The sequence below is a fragment of the Perissodus microlepis genome, chromosome 17 (genome assembly GCF_051167445.1).
Source record: "Perissodus microlepis isolate ML-2025 ecotype Zambia chromosome 17, ASM5116744v1, whole genome shotgun sequence".
Taxonomy (NCBI): Eukaryota; Metazoa; Chordata; class Actinopteri; order Cichliformes; family Cichlidae; genus Perissodus; species Perissodus microlepis.
The window spans coordinates 582865-602255 of NC_140477.1; the positions used below are offsets into that span (position 1 = coordinate 582865).

Sequence of the window (19391 nt, forward strand, 5' to 3'; positions counted from 1 at the left end):
CACTGATTTTCAGTCCAGTTCTTGCACGGTTTGAAACACCTCAGCCTTTTCTTCTTGTTTCTGACAAACAGTAGAAACGACGACTGAAGGGCGAGATACAGCTCTCAACTCCTCTGTCAATTATTTGCTTGGTTTTTTTCCCCTTTTTCTTAACGACATGACGCTCAGATGCTGTTAATGTGCTATAAATGTCGAGCATAGTTAAGGAAACCAGTGCATATCTACTACACATTTGTCATATTTGGTTCCTATTTACTCTTTTGCATTTGGGCCACTTAAGGCTTACATCCAGCTTGTCCAGGGCAGAAGGCCATCAGTGCCGACTCACTGCAACATGTGGCCTACATCCACATGCTCACATTAAGAAGGGAGACAGAATGGATGTTGATGGAGCCATGAATCAGTCGAGTTGGTCTAAAAAGACTGAATATTTCAGAATGTCGATTAAAACCTTCAATTATTCACTTGAATATCCCGTTCTTTAAAAAACAAGTAATCACACACTAAACTGCTTGTTAAATTATTATTATAAATGTAATGATGGAAACAATTTGATCCGAATGAGATTTAAAATACATGAACGTTAGAGGCGAGAGGCTTTTCTATTCGTCGTCTGCCCGTCCCTGCAGATAAAGCTTGACTCGATGTCACAGTCAGGCCTGACACTGATACGCAAACTGACAATGCGTCATGAGCCAGATAAAAACATGATGCATTTTTCATTTGTATTCACACACAGGGTTACACAGTGACTGTGGAGTAGAAAGTTGATCTCAGTGAGGAGAAAATGTGAATGATTAAACTGACCCATCATGTACATGGAGGCTTATCCCTCACTGATAGCCAGCTTTTCAAAACATTAATAAATCCAGCAGTGTTGATGGTGCTGTGCATTTGCTGGCAGTTACAATCTTGCTAAAACCACTGTAGAGGAAAATTGAAGTTGGATTGAAAAATGAATGAACAGATAGATAAATAAATGAGTGTTTTCCTGGTGCTGCCTTTAAAACGGATGCCTACAATTTACAGTTTCCCATTAACAGATGCCCAATCGCCTTTCCACTCCTGCATCCAACCTTGGACTCCTCACGTTAGCACCGACACGCACGCCACAGTCTTCATTTTCTGCACATTTTTAAACTCAAATGTGTCAGTCTGTCTGCTCTCCATCCTCCTCCTCTGTACTGTGGAAATCAATTATCAGCATAAACAGTGTTGTCATGCTATTACCAGTATCACCAGTGTAAGCTCTGGTTTCATAAAATAAACTTGTTGTATTTTCCCACATTCAGAGAGCGTGAAGCACAAAGATCATAGCTATGATGGTGTTTGCATTTGTGCAGATTCTTGAGGTTTCCCCCTGGTGTGTTTATTATTGTTGTTTTTAGTTTTTATTGCAGGTGTTGTGCTGGAGGATTACTATTTCTCTGCTGGTGGGACTACATCGTTCTTGGTTTCAGACGCCTGAAGAATTCTATTAACCTTGATTATGTCAGGCCTAATAACGTGTCACCCTGCTAAATAGAGTGGGGTTCACGTGGAGAAGGATGTGGGTGCATCATGCACTCGAAAAAGCCAGCGGATTATAAAAATATAAAAATCTTCTTGTGATGTTGCTAACCTGAGTGGACAGATTGAGATAAACTAAATAAGTAGAAATAAAATAGTTGTTGTGGTGTGTGTGTGTGTGTGTGTGTGTGTGTGATATTGCAGTCACTGATTGCCCTGGGTGTGACGGGCCCTGGGTCTCTTTGTTGCTCTGCAGATCAAATGTGGATGCTGCAGTTTGCTATATTTGCCATTCATTAATCCAAAGGCAGGGACCTCACATGACACTAGACATCCAATCAATTCAGTCACCTTGAACTTTGAAGATGAAAGACTAACATGTTGAAACTGATCTCATTCTTCGCCGTCATTCCTGCTCCAAAATACTCCCCCGTGTTACAGTCTGGATTGGTGTTGCTCACAAACCGTTCACATCAAGTCAGTCAAGGAATTTTGTTCTCTGACAGATGACAGAGACGCCGGCACTTGTTAGCAGGACTGGTACTCAGCTTGAACAGTATTGTGTTTGCCCATCTTTCAATGTCAGTCTTGATCCGCAGTGACCTCTTGTGCTCCCAGTAATCCCCGTAACCTGTCTTTGCTTTTCTTAGAAAATATAAAGGAATTAAAAAAAATTCCCATGTTGTTGCAGTATATTAATGACTAACCTCGTATTGTGGATGGATTATCTCAGTTGTTCTCCTGACTGAAGTTTGGTCCGTTTACAGCATCCTGCCATCATTCTAACCCTCAAACAGAAGACTTGCATAACATACATGTCACACCTGCCACGGAGAACTTCAACATGTGTTGTGGAGTAACGAGAATCGATCTGATCTTCATGTTACTCAGGGCTACCCTCCTGACACTGTTCATGACTTGGGTATTATTCCAGTCTTGATGTACTCGTTTATAAAAACTGTCTCTTGACATTCTTCAAATCAAATCAAATCAAAATTTATTTATATAGCACATATTAAAACAACAGTGTTGACCATAGTGCTTCACAGTCAATAACTCTTATAACTCTTATAACTCAATAATTCTGACCTTTCCATATAAATGCAGAGACAGAACGAATAAACCTCACTCTGTACCACCTACAGCTCTGAAAGGACCATCGGAGGCAATGTCCATGAAAATGGGAATTTATTAAGGTTGTTCCAGTTATTAATTGGAGATCTGACACTAGAGGCAGAGCCTGCTTGGCTTGTGCTGCTTGATTTAAAACAAACAGTTAAACTAGCTGTTGCTCCTCGACTTGACCAACAATCTTCTTTGTTCCTCACTTTTTGTACTTTGCTGGAATTCAGCTTGAAAGAGCAAAGTTTATATATAATATTTAAATAAACAGGAGGTTTGTCCTGTTTGCTCATTGAACTCAGTTACTGCACTGTTCACATAGTCGCCCGCCCTAGTGTCGAGTTTAACCCTCAAAGGTTGATCGTCATCACAAGGCAGGCGGCGTTTTGAAAGTGATAACTCAGGAACGAGGCAGATGTTTGAAACTGATACCAAAGCTGTATCTACTGAAACTCTGACAAGTTTCAATCTCAATGACCTCAAGGTCAGAGGTCAAGTTCACATGTTGTCATGTTATTATTCCAGAATGAATTAAATTAATCTTCAAACACAGTACAGTGGTGCTGTGATTAGCACTGTTGTCTCACAGAAGGTCACAGGTCCACCAGGCCGGGGCTTCCTGTGTGGGTTCTCCCCGTGTCTGTGTGGGTTCTCCCCGTGTCTGTGTGGGTTCTCCCCGGGTGCTATGGCTTCCTCCCACAGCAGGGCTACATTAACTGGTGATTCTAAATTACCCGTAAGTGTCAATGTGAGTGTGAATGTCTGTGCTTGTTAGCCCTGTGACAGACTGGCGACCTGTCCATACCCTCTCCTCCTGTGACAGCTGGGCTTCCCTGTAACCTCAATCCTTCACACAAAAACTCGTCATGACAAAGTTTAAGAAGAAAAAAGTTTGCTTGAAATTCTTGTGAATTCTGTTAAATTCAGAACTATGAGTCTGACGGAGCTGCAGCGCGGCTCTGTGGACAGAGGAGAACCTTCTAGAAGGGCAAACGGCACTACACCAATCAGGCCTGTGTGGGGGAACCCACTCCTAAGTAAAAGGCACGTGACACCTGGAGTTTTCCAAAAGGCCCCCAAAGGACGAGAAACTAAATCAACTGATTCTGGAATAAGACCATAAACTGACAAGAATACTGTCCGGATGGGAAATGACGCCTCTGCATGATCATAAGCATCAATAAATCCACACACTGGTAGGAAGAATGTCCCGAACAGTAACAGCACAGTAACACTAACAATGAGTATTGTTACTAACATGATGGTTGATTTGTGCTGGCTAAGGGTGAAACACCATCTCACCGAAAGGAAACGAGAAAGATTTGAAAAACATTAGTGTGTCCTCGTTTTTATGATCGACGGTCGAATGCATTTAAGTAACGAACATGTTTTGTACTTGAGTATATCTCACTACTTCATGTCACATGGAAATGTACTTTAGTCTACTGCAGCTTTTAGCTCAGGCTTTAGTTTTAATGTCATATTTTTAAAAGATGAAACCAGTGGCTCCATCTAACCTGAAGCTGTGGTTTGGGTAATATTTCACTTATCAAAGTGGACACGAAACACTCCACATATTCAGGGTCATTCACATCATGGAGCCCTGCTCTAAAAACTGTCATAGATTTAACTCCATCCATCCGTCTGCTTCCGCTTCTCCTTTTCGGGGTCGCGGGGGCGCTGGAGCCTATCCCAGCTGTCATAGGGCGAGAGGCGGGGTCCACCCTGGACAGGTCGCCAGTCTGTCGCAGGGCCAACACACAGGGACAGACAACCATTCACTCCCGCATTCACACCTATGGGCAATTTAGATTTTCCAATTAACCTGTCCCCTATTTAACTCTTTATGTGAAAATCTAATTAAGAAATGAGTGTTTAAACTGAGTTGTTAGAGCATGTGTAGCACCATCGTGTCAGTACAGACGTCACCAGGTTGTTGGTTTCTGCTAACAGACTTATATTAGCTCATGTTAGCTAAGTAGTGATCGAGCCAATAACTCGGGTCTTTACTTATAATGTGTGAAGAACCGCTACAGCTTCAGACACACAGTGAACAGTATATCTGTTGCAGCCAGGGGCGGTGAAAAACCCCTCTGACTGCTGTCAGGCTCTTTGTTTTTCACTGAGTTAGAGGAGACAAAACTAAAAAAAGACTTGTGTATGTTGAGAAGGCTAGTATCGAGGTTTTCCTGTGAGCTTTCAAGACTGAACTTGTAATGTTTTCTATATTTCAAAGTAGTCCATTCGTCAGCGCTGAGGAAGCTAAGCGAGAGATTGCACAGACCACCCCGGAGCTTTACGCGATTCGTAAGGAAGATGGCGAGGACAAACCCGAGGATACCGGCGTAGTGATAGAGGGGGTGAAACTTCTGAGCTGAGGAGTATTTCCTCGGATGTGCCATGCATGTTGGACTGTTTTACATCCTCACGAACTTAAACTCACATTTGAGTTCTTTCAGAAAGTGCTGATGAACCTGGACGGCAACAAACTGTCCCCAAAGATTGAACATAAAGATGCTTCAGTGATCTAACAAGTGCTGAACAGTTGGCCATGTGACACGTTGGTCTCTTGTTACTGGCATTTCGATTACTTCACTGGAATTAGCCTCCCTCACCAGTTCACCTCATTTTTGTGTCTTTGGGGGTTTTGGGGTTTTCTTACTATTGTTCATTATTCTAATTATAATGTTACGTTTAATTCACATTTATAAAATCATATATTCAACATGAAACTACTGCAGAACATTGTCAGTACACCTCAGTTGTTTGCTTACCTCCGAGCTCGTTTCCAGCTCACAGAGAGCGTGAGAGAGGGAGGAGCAGCCATCAGGGCATCTTTGAACCAGTAACTGCTGCTGTACATCAATAAAATCAGAATATGTTTAACAAACTAATGTTTCTACTGTTGACGTGCAAGCACAGCAACGTTTTAAAGTCTAGTCAACTAGCTGGGCAAATCTCTAGTTCCTAAAGTGTTAATTTTAGGCAGTTGTATTGTTTGCTTTCAGGATGGAACGTGCAATAATTTCTATATTTTACATTTTGAATAGTCTATATTTGCTTTTCATCATTAGAAAGTCAGTGCGGCCTCGTCCACGTCAGTCTAATGACTGACTGGATAATACGTAGGCCTCATGTGAACATCTGGAGTTTATAAGGTTGACAGCTGTACTGTTTGCAGCAAATATTGTTTAAATATTGAGCTCTTACAGTTTGTTCCTAAAAACTGCAGTTCTTACTTCGTCTTGTATTGAAATGTACGCAACGTTTCTGCAGTTTTAAAATGGTCACCATTTATTTTAAGTTTTCAGAACTGTATTTCCTGTTGTTTCTTTCAATAATTTAAATAAATTACTTTTACATGAAACATCACATGAAATGTTCCCCTAAATTATATACATATAAGTCTCTGTATGAGCGTATATAAATGTAACTTGTATTCACACTGATTTAAAGTAATCAAAAAACAACATTTACATTGTACTGTGTTAACAAGTGTTTTAGGCGTAAATACTTTGAGTACAGTCGAGGCAGCTCCTGTGTTTTTTCCTTCATCATATTCTGAGTTACTTTTAATAAGTAAGAAATGTATTAGAGTACACACTTTTCATGTGGTTGTTTTTCTGTGAGCTGCATTGTTTACACTGAACAGCTGATGGCACTGAATATACCTCTGTGACTGGACTGAACCAAACCTGCTGTCCTGAATAATCTACAGAGGAAACAGCTGAGAGCTGGAGCTAAAGAGCAAAAGGGAGGAAATAGGAACAGTCTCATCCTGGGCAATCAGACGTCTTTCAGCAATAAGGTGGGAATGCTACTCAAGACCAAGAGGGAATTCCAGGAGTGCAGTCTGTCAGTTATCCCAGTAGAAACTACAGAGCACTGAACCTGCTGTAGAGTCATTGTGTATCACAGCAGGCTGAGCAAAGGCTGTAACTAAGCGAGTTTTCAGGGTCATGTGATCCACAAGTTTTAAGTGTAATGTTAAAAGTAGAAACTCTAGAAGCACGGGACTCGATGTGGACACAAAGGTAGAGTGGGAAAAATAATACAGAGAGTTCAAACTAGTTTGACGGTGTGAACGCTGTTGAGAACATGTTTCCTGTTGGAGCTGCTGGTCGAATCTGACGAGGGAGACGAGTCCAACGTTTTGGAGCCCAAACAGAAGCAAACGATCCTACAGGAGGAAGAAAAGTCGAGCTGAACAGCAGGTTTATTAGAAATGATCGATGGAAGATGGAAGACAACTACAATGTCTGTATCTATCGTGGGACAGGATGTTGCCCACTGCTATCAGGGAAGACGATTTGAATTTAAAGAAACTAAAATACTTTTTAAACTTTTGTTTCAATTACGAATAATAATTGAGTCCGATTTGACCAATCAATAGTGCTTTTCATAACACCACTGTATAGCACACACACATGTGCATCTGCATATATCTGTGTGTGTCTATGCACGCACCAGGCACTTATTATTATTATTATTATTATTATTAGTAGTAGTAGTAGTGGTCGTATTAACTGCAATAACAAAACAATTCCCAAATTGGGTTTAATAAAGTACATCTCATCTTACTCTCTCCTCTGGTCTGTTACTTTGAAACATCTACCAGTGCAACACAGCGACACACACACTCGTTACTGTGTGCTGAATGCAACAAACATCACGCAGTGCAGAGGAACGCACTACGAGTAGATGAGCATGTTGTGTGTGTATCACTTTTCAGAGTTTGATTTTGTAATATTGTAGCAGAGCAGGGAAAGCAGAGTTTTACAAAGAACATTGGCCAACGTTAGCATCCAAACATGAACTCTTAAAGCAGGCGTAGATCCTACAGTCCCATCCAGCTGTCACCCACTCTCACTGCAAAGATGAAAAACAATCTCTCCATTCATAATTCATCTGACCAAACAGGTTTTATCAGTGGTCGACACTCAGCCAATAATACACACAGACTAATTAATGTAATAGATTACTGCTTCATCAGCAAATTAGGAGCCATGGTTGTCTCTTTAGATGCAGAGAAAGCTTTTGAACAGGTAAACTGGGAGTTTTCATTAGAATCTGCACAAGTTTGGATGGTTCAGTCTTCATACATTGAAATAAATGCAGTGTTAGGATAAATGATCTCACTTCCCAAACCTTCAATGTCAGGAGGGCCACCAGACGGGGCTGCACACTTCCCTCCTCACTTTTTGGTGTTTGTATCGAAAAACGTAGATATTAAAGAAATTCAAAATGAAACTACAGACCATAAGATAAGCCTGCATGCTGACGATGTGCTGCTTTTCCTTTGGAACAAATAAACTTGTCTTAAAACGATCACACTGATAAGTTCTCATCAGTATCAGAATACTCTGTTAACTGGAGTAAATCAACCGTTGTGATCACCTCCACCGCCCCTCTGCAGTTGGGTGACATTACAAATTTATGTATACATTTTTCCACCAAGCTATTGTTATGATCCAATGTTGTCAGTGTTTGTTTATGTGTGACTCCTCCCACCAGAGGATGGCTGTGGGGTTTTCCCCTTTCTCTCTTAGGAGGTGGACACCTGGGCGGAGTCTCTTCCTGTCCTGGGATTGGATAATTGGTTGATCACCTCCAGTATTTAACTACCGGATGACAGCCACCTGCCCCCCCTCTACTAGCCTCCACCATCCAACAAAGAGCATGTGTTTTGAGTCGTTGTGTCTTTGCCCATTGATGTGCAAGTATAACTGTGTGTGTGTGTGTGTATATCTTAATTTTGTAAATAGCTGTAATAGATTTGTAAAGCAGCAATCGTGTATTTTGTTCCCCTTGTATATATTCTTCACTGCAGCAGCCTGGTAGGCGTGAGGAGCCATTTTTGTTGATTGAGTTTTCTCCTGTTTGTCATTTAGAAAGTTTGGTAAGTGAATTGTTTGGTTTTCACTTGTGTAGGACAGCGTAGGGACCATCAGGGAGTTCTGTTTGTTATTTTTGGCACTGCTCACTGCTGAAGCAAATAAATGGCTGCTTAGCACTTTAAAAGATACTGTTTGTGTTCTTGCTTTGGTGGAGTGGGGGTGGGAGTGGGAGTGGGCCAATTTCTTGTTGCGTTCAATACACGCCTAGACAAAGAACGTAACACTATTGAACTATATTCCTCTACTAAATATGGCAGAAGATGATCTCACAGGTTAAATCAACTAAATACAACATTTTCAAAATCAGGAATGAACAACAGCAGGTTTGTTGAATAGCAGCTGTGCATCGTAGCCAAAGCTAACATGGAAACAAATACATCACACATACAGTCCTCGCTGCCCTATGCCCAGTTTGTATATTACTCAGTGGTTGGATGAGTGTATTTCTCTGGTCCGCACTGATCACTTCCATCACGTGGCTGGTGGTGCTCAGCTGCAGCCCCAGCTCCCCGTGTCTCTTGCTGGGGGTCTGCGTAAGTCTAGCGGCCTCCTGGGGGCCCGGGATCTGTTCTGGGGGATTCTCCTTTTTCTATTTCTTTGCTTATTGTTCACAGTCTGGTGTTCGCCCCCCGACTGATGCAGCATAACATCCACAAGACAATATGAATAATAAAGTAAATAAATAAAACAAAAACGTTAACAAGAGGAGCCTACAGCGAGGCTACGGTGCTCCTCCTGGGACAGCAAATATGTTTGGCACAACAAAGGATTCAGACCATAATTCTGCTTGGACAGGACAAAACCCCAAACCAAAACGCTGCATAAGGAACAATCCGTTTACTATTATTAATAAATTTGTCCATAACTGTCAAAATGGCCGAGGATGTGAGAACATGATCACAGTGCAGCATACTGCAGCCACTTCTCTCTGCAAACAAAACCCGCTAACATCAGGTTTTGTGGGACGTGATGCTGATTCGGTCCGGGCATGCTCTCTCAGGTGTTAAACTCTAACACTACTGGGGACAACACCCACAACATGCTCATTTTACCCCGTTGCCCGTGTGATGCTATGACAGCATGAACTCTGCTACAACTTCCACGAACTGTTTGTCAGTCCCAAAAGTTGAATCTGTTCATCTGAAACCAGCACCACTGATTAACAATGACCATTGATCAGCGTGGCTGTTGATCAATGGTCATGATAATTTGCGTATTAATGACCATGAAACTGACGTTGCGGCTCACCGTTAGTCAGAGGTGCTGCTTTCAGTCATTATGCAAATGTGCTGTTTATAAACCTGCAGTCAGCTGAGACTGAAGTCTCATTCAGTCGACTTTGATGGAAAAGCTGCAAAGAAGAAACTAACGCAACGCTGTCAGAAACCTTCAAACTCCATTAAAACATTTAGCTAAAACAGAAGAGTGACCTCATCACAGCGCTAAGCATCGATGTGAAATTACAAAACTTTCATTCTCACAAATCCAAAAATTAAACAATTTCACAAACCGAATGCAGATTAAATTTCAAGTTTGTAATGGCGGCTCGCCATAAACTACAAGCTGATTTAACATGAAAGTAACTTCAAAAACAACAGCAGCTGTTTCCTGACATCAGCCCACAGGAGGCCACAACAACACAGAAAGGATCGAACTTAAAGTGCGTTTCAGTATCTTCAAAATCGCCTTTGTGATGACGTAAAGTCAGAAATGGATATATTTGAAATTTTAATGATAATAATAATAGTTACATTCTTTAAAAAGATTTTAATTGGAAATAATTCATTTTTATTGGCTCCAGCCACCCACGACCCTGATGGATAATTAATGTTTGATTTATTCAAAAGCTGTAGCTACAAAGATGATTGTTAGAAGGGAAACACTTACTGTTGCTAATGTTTACTGCATTACAATGGATGAAAAAACAATTAATTGCAGTGTTAAAAAAAAAAAATAATTAAAACCTCGTCTGTAAAATTAAAAAATGATTAGTTCCAGATTTTATTCCCATTTAAAGAAGTTAAATGATCCTGTGATTTATTATCAGTTATACTTACAAATATACCAACGATTGTGTTTCTATACAGGAGCACAGAAACACTCGATTTCTGCCAAATAAAATCTTCTGTTTCTATTTGTACGTATCAAAACTACAGTCTGTTCCAGGGAATATGCAGACCACGTGAACACACTTGGTTACACAGTACCACTGAAACGCACACACTGATAAATAGATAAAATATTACACAAAAAGAGAGCATGAATCGTTTGGTCATAATGAAATGTTGCTGTGCACCAGTTAGGTTCGAGAGATAATGAATTACTGTGACGAGGTTTATTGTTTCCGGTGCTTTGACTCTTTGTGACTGTTGTTACAGAATCACTAACTTATTTATTTTCTGCTGTTTTTGTACTTATCACACACGTGCCCACAGACAGTGTCTGAAAGGGTCATAAATGGAAATAAAATATTCACATTTTTAGTTACAAACTAATAAGTTTCCTTTTTTAAATTTAGTAACAACAGTTCTTATGTTGCAGTTGCCGTCACAGTAGTAAAATACTCCATCATGTCCCAGTTTGTAGGCGAGAGAAGCTATAAAGGATGTGTCACCGCTAATGTGAAATAACGTTTCTATTTATGGGTCGGACTGCGCGGAAAATCATGTAAAAGTTCTTCAGGCACTTTATTACCTTTTACCTTTATTAATCATGATAATGTTTCAAGATCAGAGTTGCTGCCATTTCCAATAAAATCATCACATTTCAGTGAGTAGTTACATTAATATTGTAACATCATGCTGTCAGTCTTTTATGTACATAATTCTTTAAAAACTGAGCCTTGTTATTCCGATACAACGATGCAGTTACTACCTGGAACCAATTTAGGAAAATTGGCTCACACTCCTGTGATGGTTACTAGTGCCTGTTTAAAAAGATTATATATGAAACAAAATACTAAAAAGATAAAAATAAAATACAAATTGAAAATACAATTGAACATTTAACACTTGGTGTGCTGCGTTTGCTTACTGCCAAAACGTCAGCGGTCTCTCTTACCGTAGGTAGTCTCTCCGACACAGGATGAGATTGGCTTTGGTGTACAGAGTGGATCCCACCTCACCCAGTCTGCAATCACAGCAGGCACACTTGAGGCAGTCCTCGTGCCAGTACTTATCGAGAGCCTTCAGCAGGTAGCGGTCCTTGATCTTCCGGTTACAGCCGGCACAGCCTTTAGGCTTGGTGTCCGGCTGGACGGAAAGCATTTGTATACCTGGGAGAAGCACAAACAAAGCTTTAAAATCATCGAGCAGGTAAATACACAAAGGATCACAGAAAGATTAAATGAAAAAAATCAAAACCTGGATGAACAGAGAACTAGTTACATACATGTAATGCACTGTTTAAAATCATGGCAATTAAAAACATTGACAAGAAAAGTGAAATAAGACATAAAATCAGGGATAATGTGCTTTGATTTTAATGCACGCCTCAGTCTTACACTGTCGTGTTTGTACAGTCAGTATTATCACAAAATGCTCAGAGTTACAGATTTGTTTTTTAATTGTGAACTGTGATGACATTTCATGTACTACATGTATGTGTGGTGTTTTCCTTTATTTTCCTTTATTTGGGAATATTTACAATAAGAGCTCCGTAGTGTAGTGGTTTACAGATCGCCCCGTCCAGAGAAGACATAAATACCTTTGGGCTTTTGCACCTGTTGTAAGAAAAATCTGGCAAATCAAACATGCAAAGCTGCTGTGAATAAGGGAGCAGTTCAAAGTAGATCCAGAAGGAGGTTTAGTGCAAAGACTACAGCAGCTTCCATAAAGGTGTTACAGTAAGGACGAGCTGTGCAACATTTATAATTCAGACTGAAACAACAGTTTCCCTGATTAGCACATCAGTCAGCAGGATGTGGTGCATTGTTTGATTAAAGAAACACTTCTTACAGGAACCCGACACTTTTCTGACCTTAGCACACGTTTGCCTTACATTTGATTATGTCCAGGCAGAGCAGCTTTTACACAACGATGAATGAAAACACTGAGTTTCGGTGCATGCCCACACAGACCCCACGCCACAGTTTCCCAGCTCTTTTGCACCTTAGTCTTTGGGGGTGTGGTTAGAGCCAAGGAGGTTTGCAGTGGCCTGTATTGTTTGGCCTGAGCTAACTATGGAAAGCCTTTGTTGGGCCGTTGAGGCGGTGAGAAGGTGGGGGTCATTGAGTTTTTGCATGAGGCTGGAATTAGTATTCTCCTGCCATTCTCTGAGGAGTGGCACAGTCCCACTCCCCTTTGTCCCCCCACCCCCGCCCACACACACAGACCACAGTGTTTAAGCTGTATGTTTAGCTCGGGTCATCTTTAAATATTAAAACCTGTCAGAGTTTGAGGGCTGCACCGTGTCGCTGTAGTCGTTTGTCCTTTGAGGTTACTAACATCTTTTTATTATGTTAGTTGGCTTAGTTGTAAGTGCAGACTGATCAGTATTTACTACCAGATAACTTGAACCTGCTGTTCACTGGAATAAACACAGCATCCTCTATCGTGTTTAAATGTTACATGAAAACTGCGTTAAATGTGTTCAGCAGCAGGAAACGATGCAGTTTGAATGACATGTGTTTACAAACTATTAATAATCTGTAATCCCACAAATTCTGTAAAAAGTTTGTTTTTCTCGCCGCGGTGCGGGAGGCGGCTCAGCTCGTTTGTGTTGTGTTGGGGCTGCCGATTTGTTAATTGGCTGGATTTAGAGAACGGAGCGCATGGCTGCTCCCCCGCGCCTGTTCAGCGGCACTGATCCGTCCGGCCTCGTTAACACTACAAAGTCCCCGCGACTCATTACCAAACCAAAAGAAGCAAGAGTTTCCACAGCCTTTTTACTGTGCCATAAACTCGGCAGAGAGGGGGGGAAGCACGGCAGGAATGTGGCCGCTTCGCTTTTTCGATTGCCGGGGAAGTGCTGAACAAAAGCTCCCAAAGAAAGCTCGGAGTACTAATCATATCTGTTTACTTGCTGCTGGCTCGTAGCCTCCCTTTCCCCCGTTCATTGTGGGCTTCTAAGCTGCTGCTGCTGCGCGTCCGCAGCATCATCGTGTATCATCGTGTGAATCCCGAACGAATGGAGGACGGCGAACAGAGACAACAACGGTGTTCCAGTGCGAGCTGATGCTCGCGTTTTCACCCCGAGTTTAATCACTGTTGTCGTGGGAGCGCATTATCGTTAGAGGCCAATGACGGATTTCACAGACTCGCACAAACACATGGAACAGCACCGTGTGGACCTGTCTGCCGTTTAATTACTGACAAAACGCACACCGCTCTCACGCATTCGTGAGGTGCTCTCGATAAAATGAGGCAAGTTAGATAATGGATCGTTTCTAGCAAAAGCAGGTCAGATGTGAACGCGTCGCCTTCGACGCAGAGATGCTGTAACTTGTCGTCGCAGAACACTCCAAACACACAGAAAACGTTCCGTTCATACAAGCCGAAGCCAAAGAAAGCGTCTTACCGAAACTTTTCTCCCTTTTCTGCATTTGTTGAGCCGCTGGAGCAGCCGAAGCACCACCATGCAACCCGGAACCGCCTGGACCGGAGATCAGCTGTCTGCAGGCAGACTGAGATCAGGCTTTGTTAGAGAGGGAACAATCCAGCACGGCGGCCAAAGTGGAATGAAGAGAAGGAGAAACACCGGCTAATAAAACGCAGGCGGTTGCGTTTGCTCCCGTCGGGCGTCGCACAGTGTGTGAGAGCACGTTTATCGGTGCGCAGAGAGAGGCAGGCAGCGAATGACAGAACGACAAAGAGATGCTTCCCCTCCACGACACTGGCAACCTCATCACAGCGGCTCCTGCTGCATGCTGCTTGGCTCATCAGCAGGCAGAGCAGAGGTTACGCACAGCGGCTCCCTCACCGAGCAGTAAGCGCGCTCTTCCCAAACTCTTACACGTACGAAGCCTTGTTTTCGACGCTATTTCTGTCACCTTTGTTTTCAGTAAGGCTCATTCTTCTGATCACTCACCTCTCTCAGCAAGTTTCAACCGAAGCCTAAACTAAAGCAGCGAACTGAAGCAGCTACAGATTACCAGAGTTGGAGCAACTGGCAGCGCAGGTCGCCACATCGACCTGGGGCTTGGAAACAAAGACTTCCAAGAGCGACTGCTTGGTGTGTCAGCAGCTAGCTACAGGTGGAAGCTGCAGGGAGCTCGGGTCTGTCACAGACTGAAGTTTCTCTTATTATTCTCCCACCTCCAGTCTTCTCAGCAGTGACACGATATGATCAGTTATTAGCAGCTGTTTGGTTAAAGGATGCCTCCCGTACACGCCCACTTTCTTTGATTTTGGAGCCACGGGTGCGTGTAGAGGGTCTACATTATAGATACAGAAGCAAATGCAATAGTCCACGTGTAGGTAGAGCAGTTTACTCCTAACACTGATACTAATATTGAGATAAGCAGCTCTCAGAGAGTCACAGAGGTAACTCCTTGCATTGTTTATTTCAGGTGTTTGGCCTACAGTACATCTGCACAGGGTTCCAATTATTAACATTGAAAAAGATCAGTCCGAGTTTAAGCCCCCAAAAAGAGAACGAAAGTACTGTCTACTGCTTGCACTTTTGTTTGGTAAAAGACTAGTGTGAGAAAATGCAAACATCACAGTGCATATAATGGCTCTGTGATTACACCAGCCTGTGGCAAAGGGAGGTCTCCAGCTGGGTTAACATCAACAACTCTGATTGTCATCTCGCCATAGTTGCTTTTAATCATTCTTGTATTAAAGGACAAATGCATTCGCCAGGTTTTCGTGTCAAGTCGTACATCAATTAGCGACCTAGTTTAGATGAGACGAGGCAGCGAGGAGGCCCGAGTGTCACGGTATGGTTACCCCATACCTTCCTCCCCACCGCACCACTGCTCCCTATCACACACACAGATGTGTCATATAAATATGATGATAGACAAATGAAAGTGTGGAAGGCACTGAAGGAGGAGACACAAGTCAATAGTTGGCATGCGACTCCAGCCAAAAATGCAGCAATAATGAGTTGGGTCATAAAATGCTCTCCGCGCCATTATGAGTGATGAGATGCATTAAAGCTGACAGGGTATTACCTGCCAGTAATTAGGTTTTGTCATGGATTGAATTATTTCAAGGAGGCCTATCTCGGTAATCATGCAATCTGCTGCAGTGTGTGTGTGTGCAGCGTGTGAGGCTTCCACCCCTCTCCTGGTGCCCTTCCACCCTCCTTTCACTTGCTGTGTTCAGCCAATTATTCATTCTCCGTATGAATATAAGATGAAGACAGAAAGCAGGAGTGTATGTGGAGAGCGGGGGGAGCGGTGAGCATCGCGCGGCTAGCTGGGTCTTGTCATGCACCATACAGTACTCTGCCAAACGCAAAACCGGAGAGAGGGGACTTCTGCTGCACGCTATGGCCCCAACCATCAGCCTGTAATGAAGACACAAACGAACGTGCACCAAAACCAGACATGCTCTGAACAGCCTTGCATAAATGACATTTCAGCAGGAAGCCAATCTGCTACATTTCCATCCGATCTCTTCTCTGGGAGCCCAACCAGCACTTTACATGCAGCCCTCGCTGGGGCTAAGCTTTGACTTAGAACCAAGAAAAGCAGAGCACTGATAACACATACCTTGAAGGAGCTACAGCCAGGGATGCCCAAAACAAATACTGCCGTGGTTTCGTTCTCTTGACTTTGAATGAAAATCTCCAGAAGGTAACTTTGTGAGAGCTCGGCCAGCTCCCGCTTTTCTAAAGAAAACTTTGCCGCCAAAGTTTTATGGTTTGATAACTGTTAATAGTTGAGCTTTGACCCTAAACTCTGCTCCCCTCGCTGCTCTGTGGCTCCTGCAGCTCTCTCACAGAGCATCCCTTTCCCCCTTCTCCTTCCCTGCTTGTATCTCTGTGTGTCTCTCTGTTTCTCTGACAGGGAAAAGCAGCGCACAGTCGAGCCTCCTCTCCTATTTAAGCCCCTCCACCAGGTCCCCAGTCAGCAGCACACTCCAGCTCATCCAAGAAGCTGACAAGCACCGTTAGGGAAGGCAGCGCATGTTGCTCTAATGGACCTCATTAAGCTCTACTTACAGATGTTCTCTTAACATAATTGATCTGCAGTGAGTTGAGAGGACGGCAACCTATTCCCCAGCCCCCAATTATGGCCCGGTAATTAGATCCCCAACCTCCAGTTCTCCACATTCACCCTTCTAACATTCCGAAATATCAAAGTATCTCTTTCTCTCAAAGCGACCACCCCTCCCTACACCACCTCACCTCCGTGTCTCCTCCCTCCTCCCCACAAGACACTATTGACAGTCAGATCTGCTAACCTTTGTAGTGTAGCCAGATTAGCAGTGAACTCACTGCTATTGACAGTGCTCACTCAGTTTTCTATTCCTCCTTTCTCTCTCCTTGCCTTTTCATCCCCGTTGGGAGACAGACAGAAAGTGAGTGGCACAGATGGAGAAAAGGGAGAGCGAGCGAGGGGGGAAACTGAGTCGGCATACGCCATAAAACATCCTAATGGTAATATTTGTCTTCATCTTTTACCTCAAATAATTCCTCTGATGCCAACTTTGAATAGAAAAGGTGTTGGGTGGAGATGCCAGGAGCTACAGAGAAGTGATAATGTAGCTTAATAGTGCCAGTCAGTGTCACTCCTGTAGCCCCAATGTTGAAACAGAAAGCGGTCGAGTAGAATGTCCTACTTTTGCATCACGTAAAAAACTCTTTATGATGAAAAGTAATAAAATATTGTTCCCAGATCTTTAAGTTTTCACAAATGTAACAAAATTGTTTTTCAGGATGTCAGGAAACGGGACACATGCTGTTGCCATGTGAGAATGTTTTCATAACAGGAGATATCAACATGGTGTGCACCCGCAGGCCTCACAGGACAAGTTAAAGGCCGGTGGCTAACTGGCAGTGTTGGTTCTGTCCTGATCGTCTGCTTCACGAACTCATTTTACATCGAGTCCACTTTGGTCCTAACTGATCAAACTCAATCCCTGATCTCAACGTAAGCTAAAGAAGTGCAGTTTCATACACATGTATTAATTTTTCTACATGATAAATGTGTCTAAGTACAGAAAAAATTTGTTTATTGTTTTATATATATTCAAAAAAATTTGATGGAATTTAAAAACTAACATTTCTATTTCCAGCCACCAGGCTGAAGAAAGAGTCCCGCTGGGCTTGGTTAGCCTGTGGGACTCCGGAGGCAGCTGATAGGTATCGACAGGCCAAGCAGAACGCGGCGCGGGCGGTGGCGGAAGCAAAAATTCGGGTGTGGGAGGAGTTCGGAGAGGCCATGGAAAAAGACTTTTGGACTGCCTCGAAGAGATTCATGCAAACCGTCAGGTGACTCAGGAGGGGAAAGCGGTGCTCTACCTGCACTGTGTGTAGTGCTGGCGGCGCGCTGCTGAGTTCGACTGAGAAAATCGTCAGGTGGTGGAAGGAATACTTTGAGGACCTCCTCAATCCCACTGGCACGTCTTCTTCGTCTGGGGACGAAGGGGATGACCCGCCAATTTCTGGGGGCGAGGTCACTGAGGCAGTTAAACAACTCCTTGGTGGCAGAGCCCCTGGGGTTGATGAGGTCCGCCCCGAGTTCCTGAAGGCTCTGGACGTTGTAGGGCTGTCCTGGTTGACACGCCTCTGTAATGTTGCGTGGAGATCAGGGGCCGTACACCTGGACTGGCAGACCGGGGTGGTGGTCCCCATCTTTAAGAAGGGGGACCGGAGGGTGTGTTCCAACTACAGGGGAATCACACTATGCCAGGGTGCTGGAGAGGAGAGTCCGCCCGTTAGTCGAACCTAGGATACTGGCTCTGCCAGGGCTGCCCTTTGTCACCGATTCTGTTCATATTTTTTTGGACAGAATTTCTAGGCGTAGCCAAGTGGCGGAGGGCTTCCACTTGGGTGGTCTCAGGATCTCATCTCTGCTTTTTGCAGATGATGTGGTCCTGTTGGCTTCATCAGGTGATGGCCTCCAGCTCGCACTGGAACGGTTCGCAGCCAAGTGTGAAGTGGTGGGAATGACAATCAGCACCTCCAAATCTGGAGTGCCCACTCCGGGTCAGGGACGAGACCCTGCCCCAAGTGGAGGAGTTTAAGTATCTCAGAGTGATGGGAGAAGAGAGCCGGAGATTGACAGACGGATTGTTGCAGCGGCTGCATTGATGCGAACGCTGCACCGGTCTGTTGTGGTGAAGAGAGAGCTGAGCATAAAAGCGAAGCTCTCAATTTACTGGTCGATGGTGGTTCGGGCATCTGACAGGGATGCCCCCTGGGCACCTTCTGGGTGAGGTTTTTGGGGTATGTCCCACCGGGAGGAGGCCCTGGGGCAGACCCAGGACACGCTGGAGAGATTATATCTCTCGGCTGGCTTGGGAACGCCTTGGTGATAAGCTGGAGGAGGTGGCTGGGGAGAGGGAGGTCTGGGCTTCTCTGTTTGGGCTGCTGCCCCCGCGACCCGGCCCCGGATAAAACGGAAGAAAATGGATGGATGGACATTTCTATAGTAGACAGTGAAAAACAGAACCTTTCCTTTAATTCTTTATCTATTAATTGTAATGAATTAATGTAACGACTGTGTAATATGTAACGGCTGAGGAGGAGCTCGGTATCAGCAGGACAAGCTGTTAAAATTTATAAAGAAAACCAATTAAAAGCATGGCTGCCTTCATATTTTTCAAAGCCATGCAGGGGCCATATCCCAGTCCTTGCTGGCCGATTCTGGCCCCAGGGCCTTATGTTTGACACCCCTGGTCAAGTTCAAGTCGAGAAAATTTGGTAACCTGACACTCAGCACATGTTATTAGTCTGTGTCAGTGACCT

General features: G+C 43.6%; 1 protein-coding gene across 3 annotated transcripts in view; it reads right to left on the minus strand.

Moving 5' to 3' along the window:
* Nucleotides 1-16464, minus strand: part of lmo3 (LIM domain only 3) — a 48925-nt gene extending 32461 nt beyond the window's left edge. Inside the window, exons 1-3 of one of the 3 annotated variants that reach the window (XM_084909621.1) lie at nucleotides 16189-16463; nucleotides 14046-14151; nucleotides 11589-11802 (exon numbers count right to left, since the gene is read on the minus strand). In XM_084909621.1, the coding sequence (XP_084765747.1) occupies nucleotides 11589-11802; nucleotides 14046-14070 (239 nt within the window). In that variant the 5' untranslated portion in view covers nucleotides 14071-14151; nucleotides 16189-16463. Of the gene's footprint in view, nucleotides 1-11588; nucleotides 11803-14045; nucleotides 14152-14555; nucleotides 14641-16188 lie in introns of those variants that run through there. The other 2 variants (XM_084909622.1, XM_084909623.1) reach the window with 2 other exon arrangements.
* Between the last annotated feature and the right edge of the window lie 2927 nt (nucleotides 16465-19391).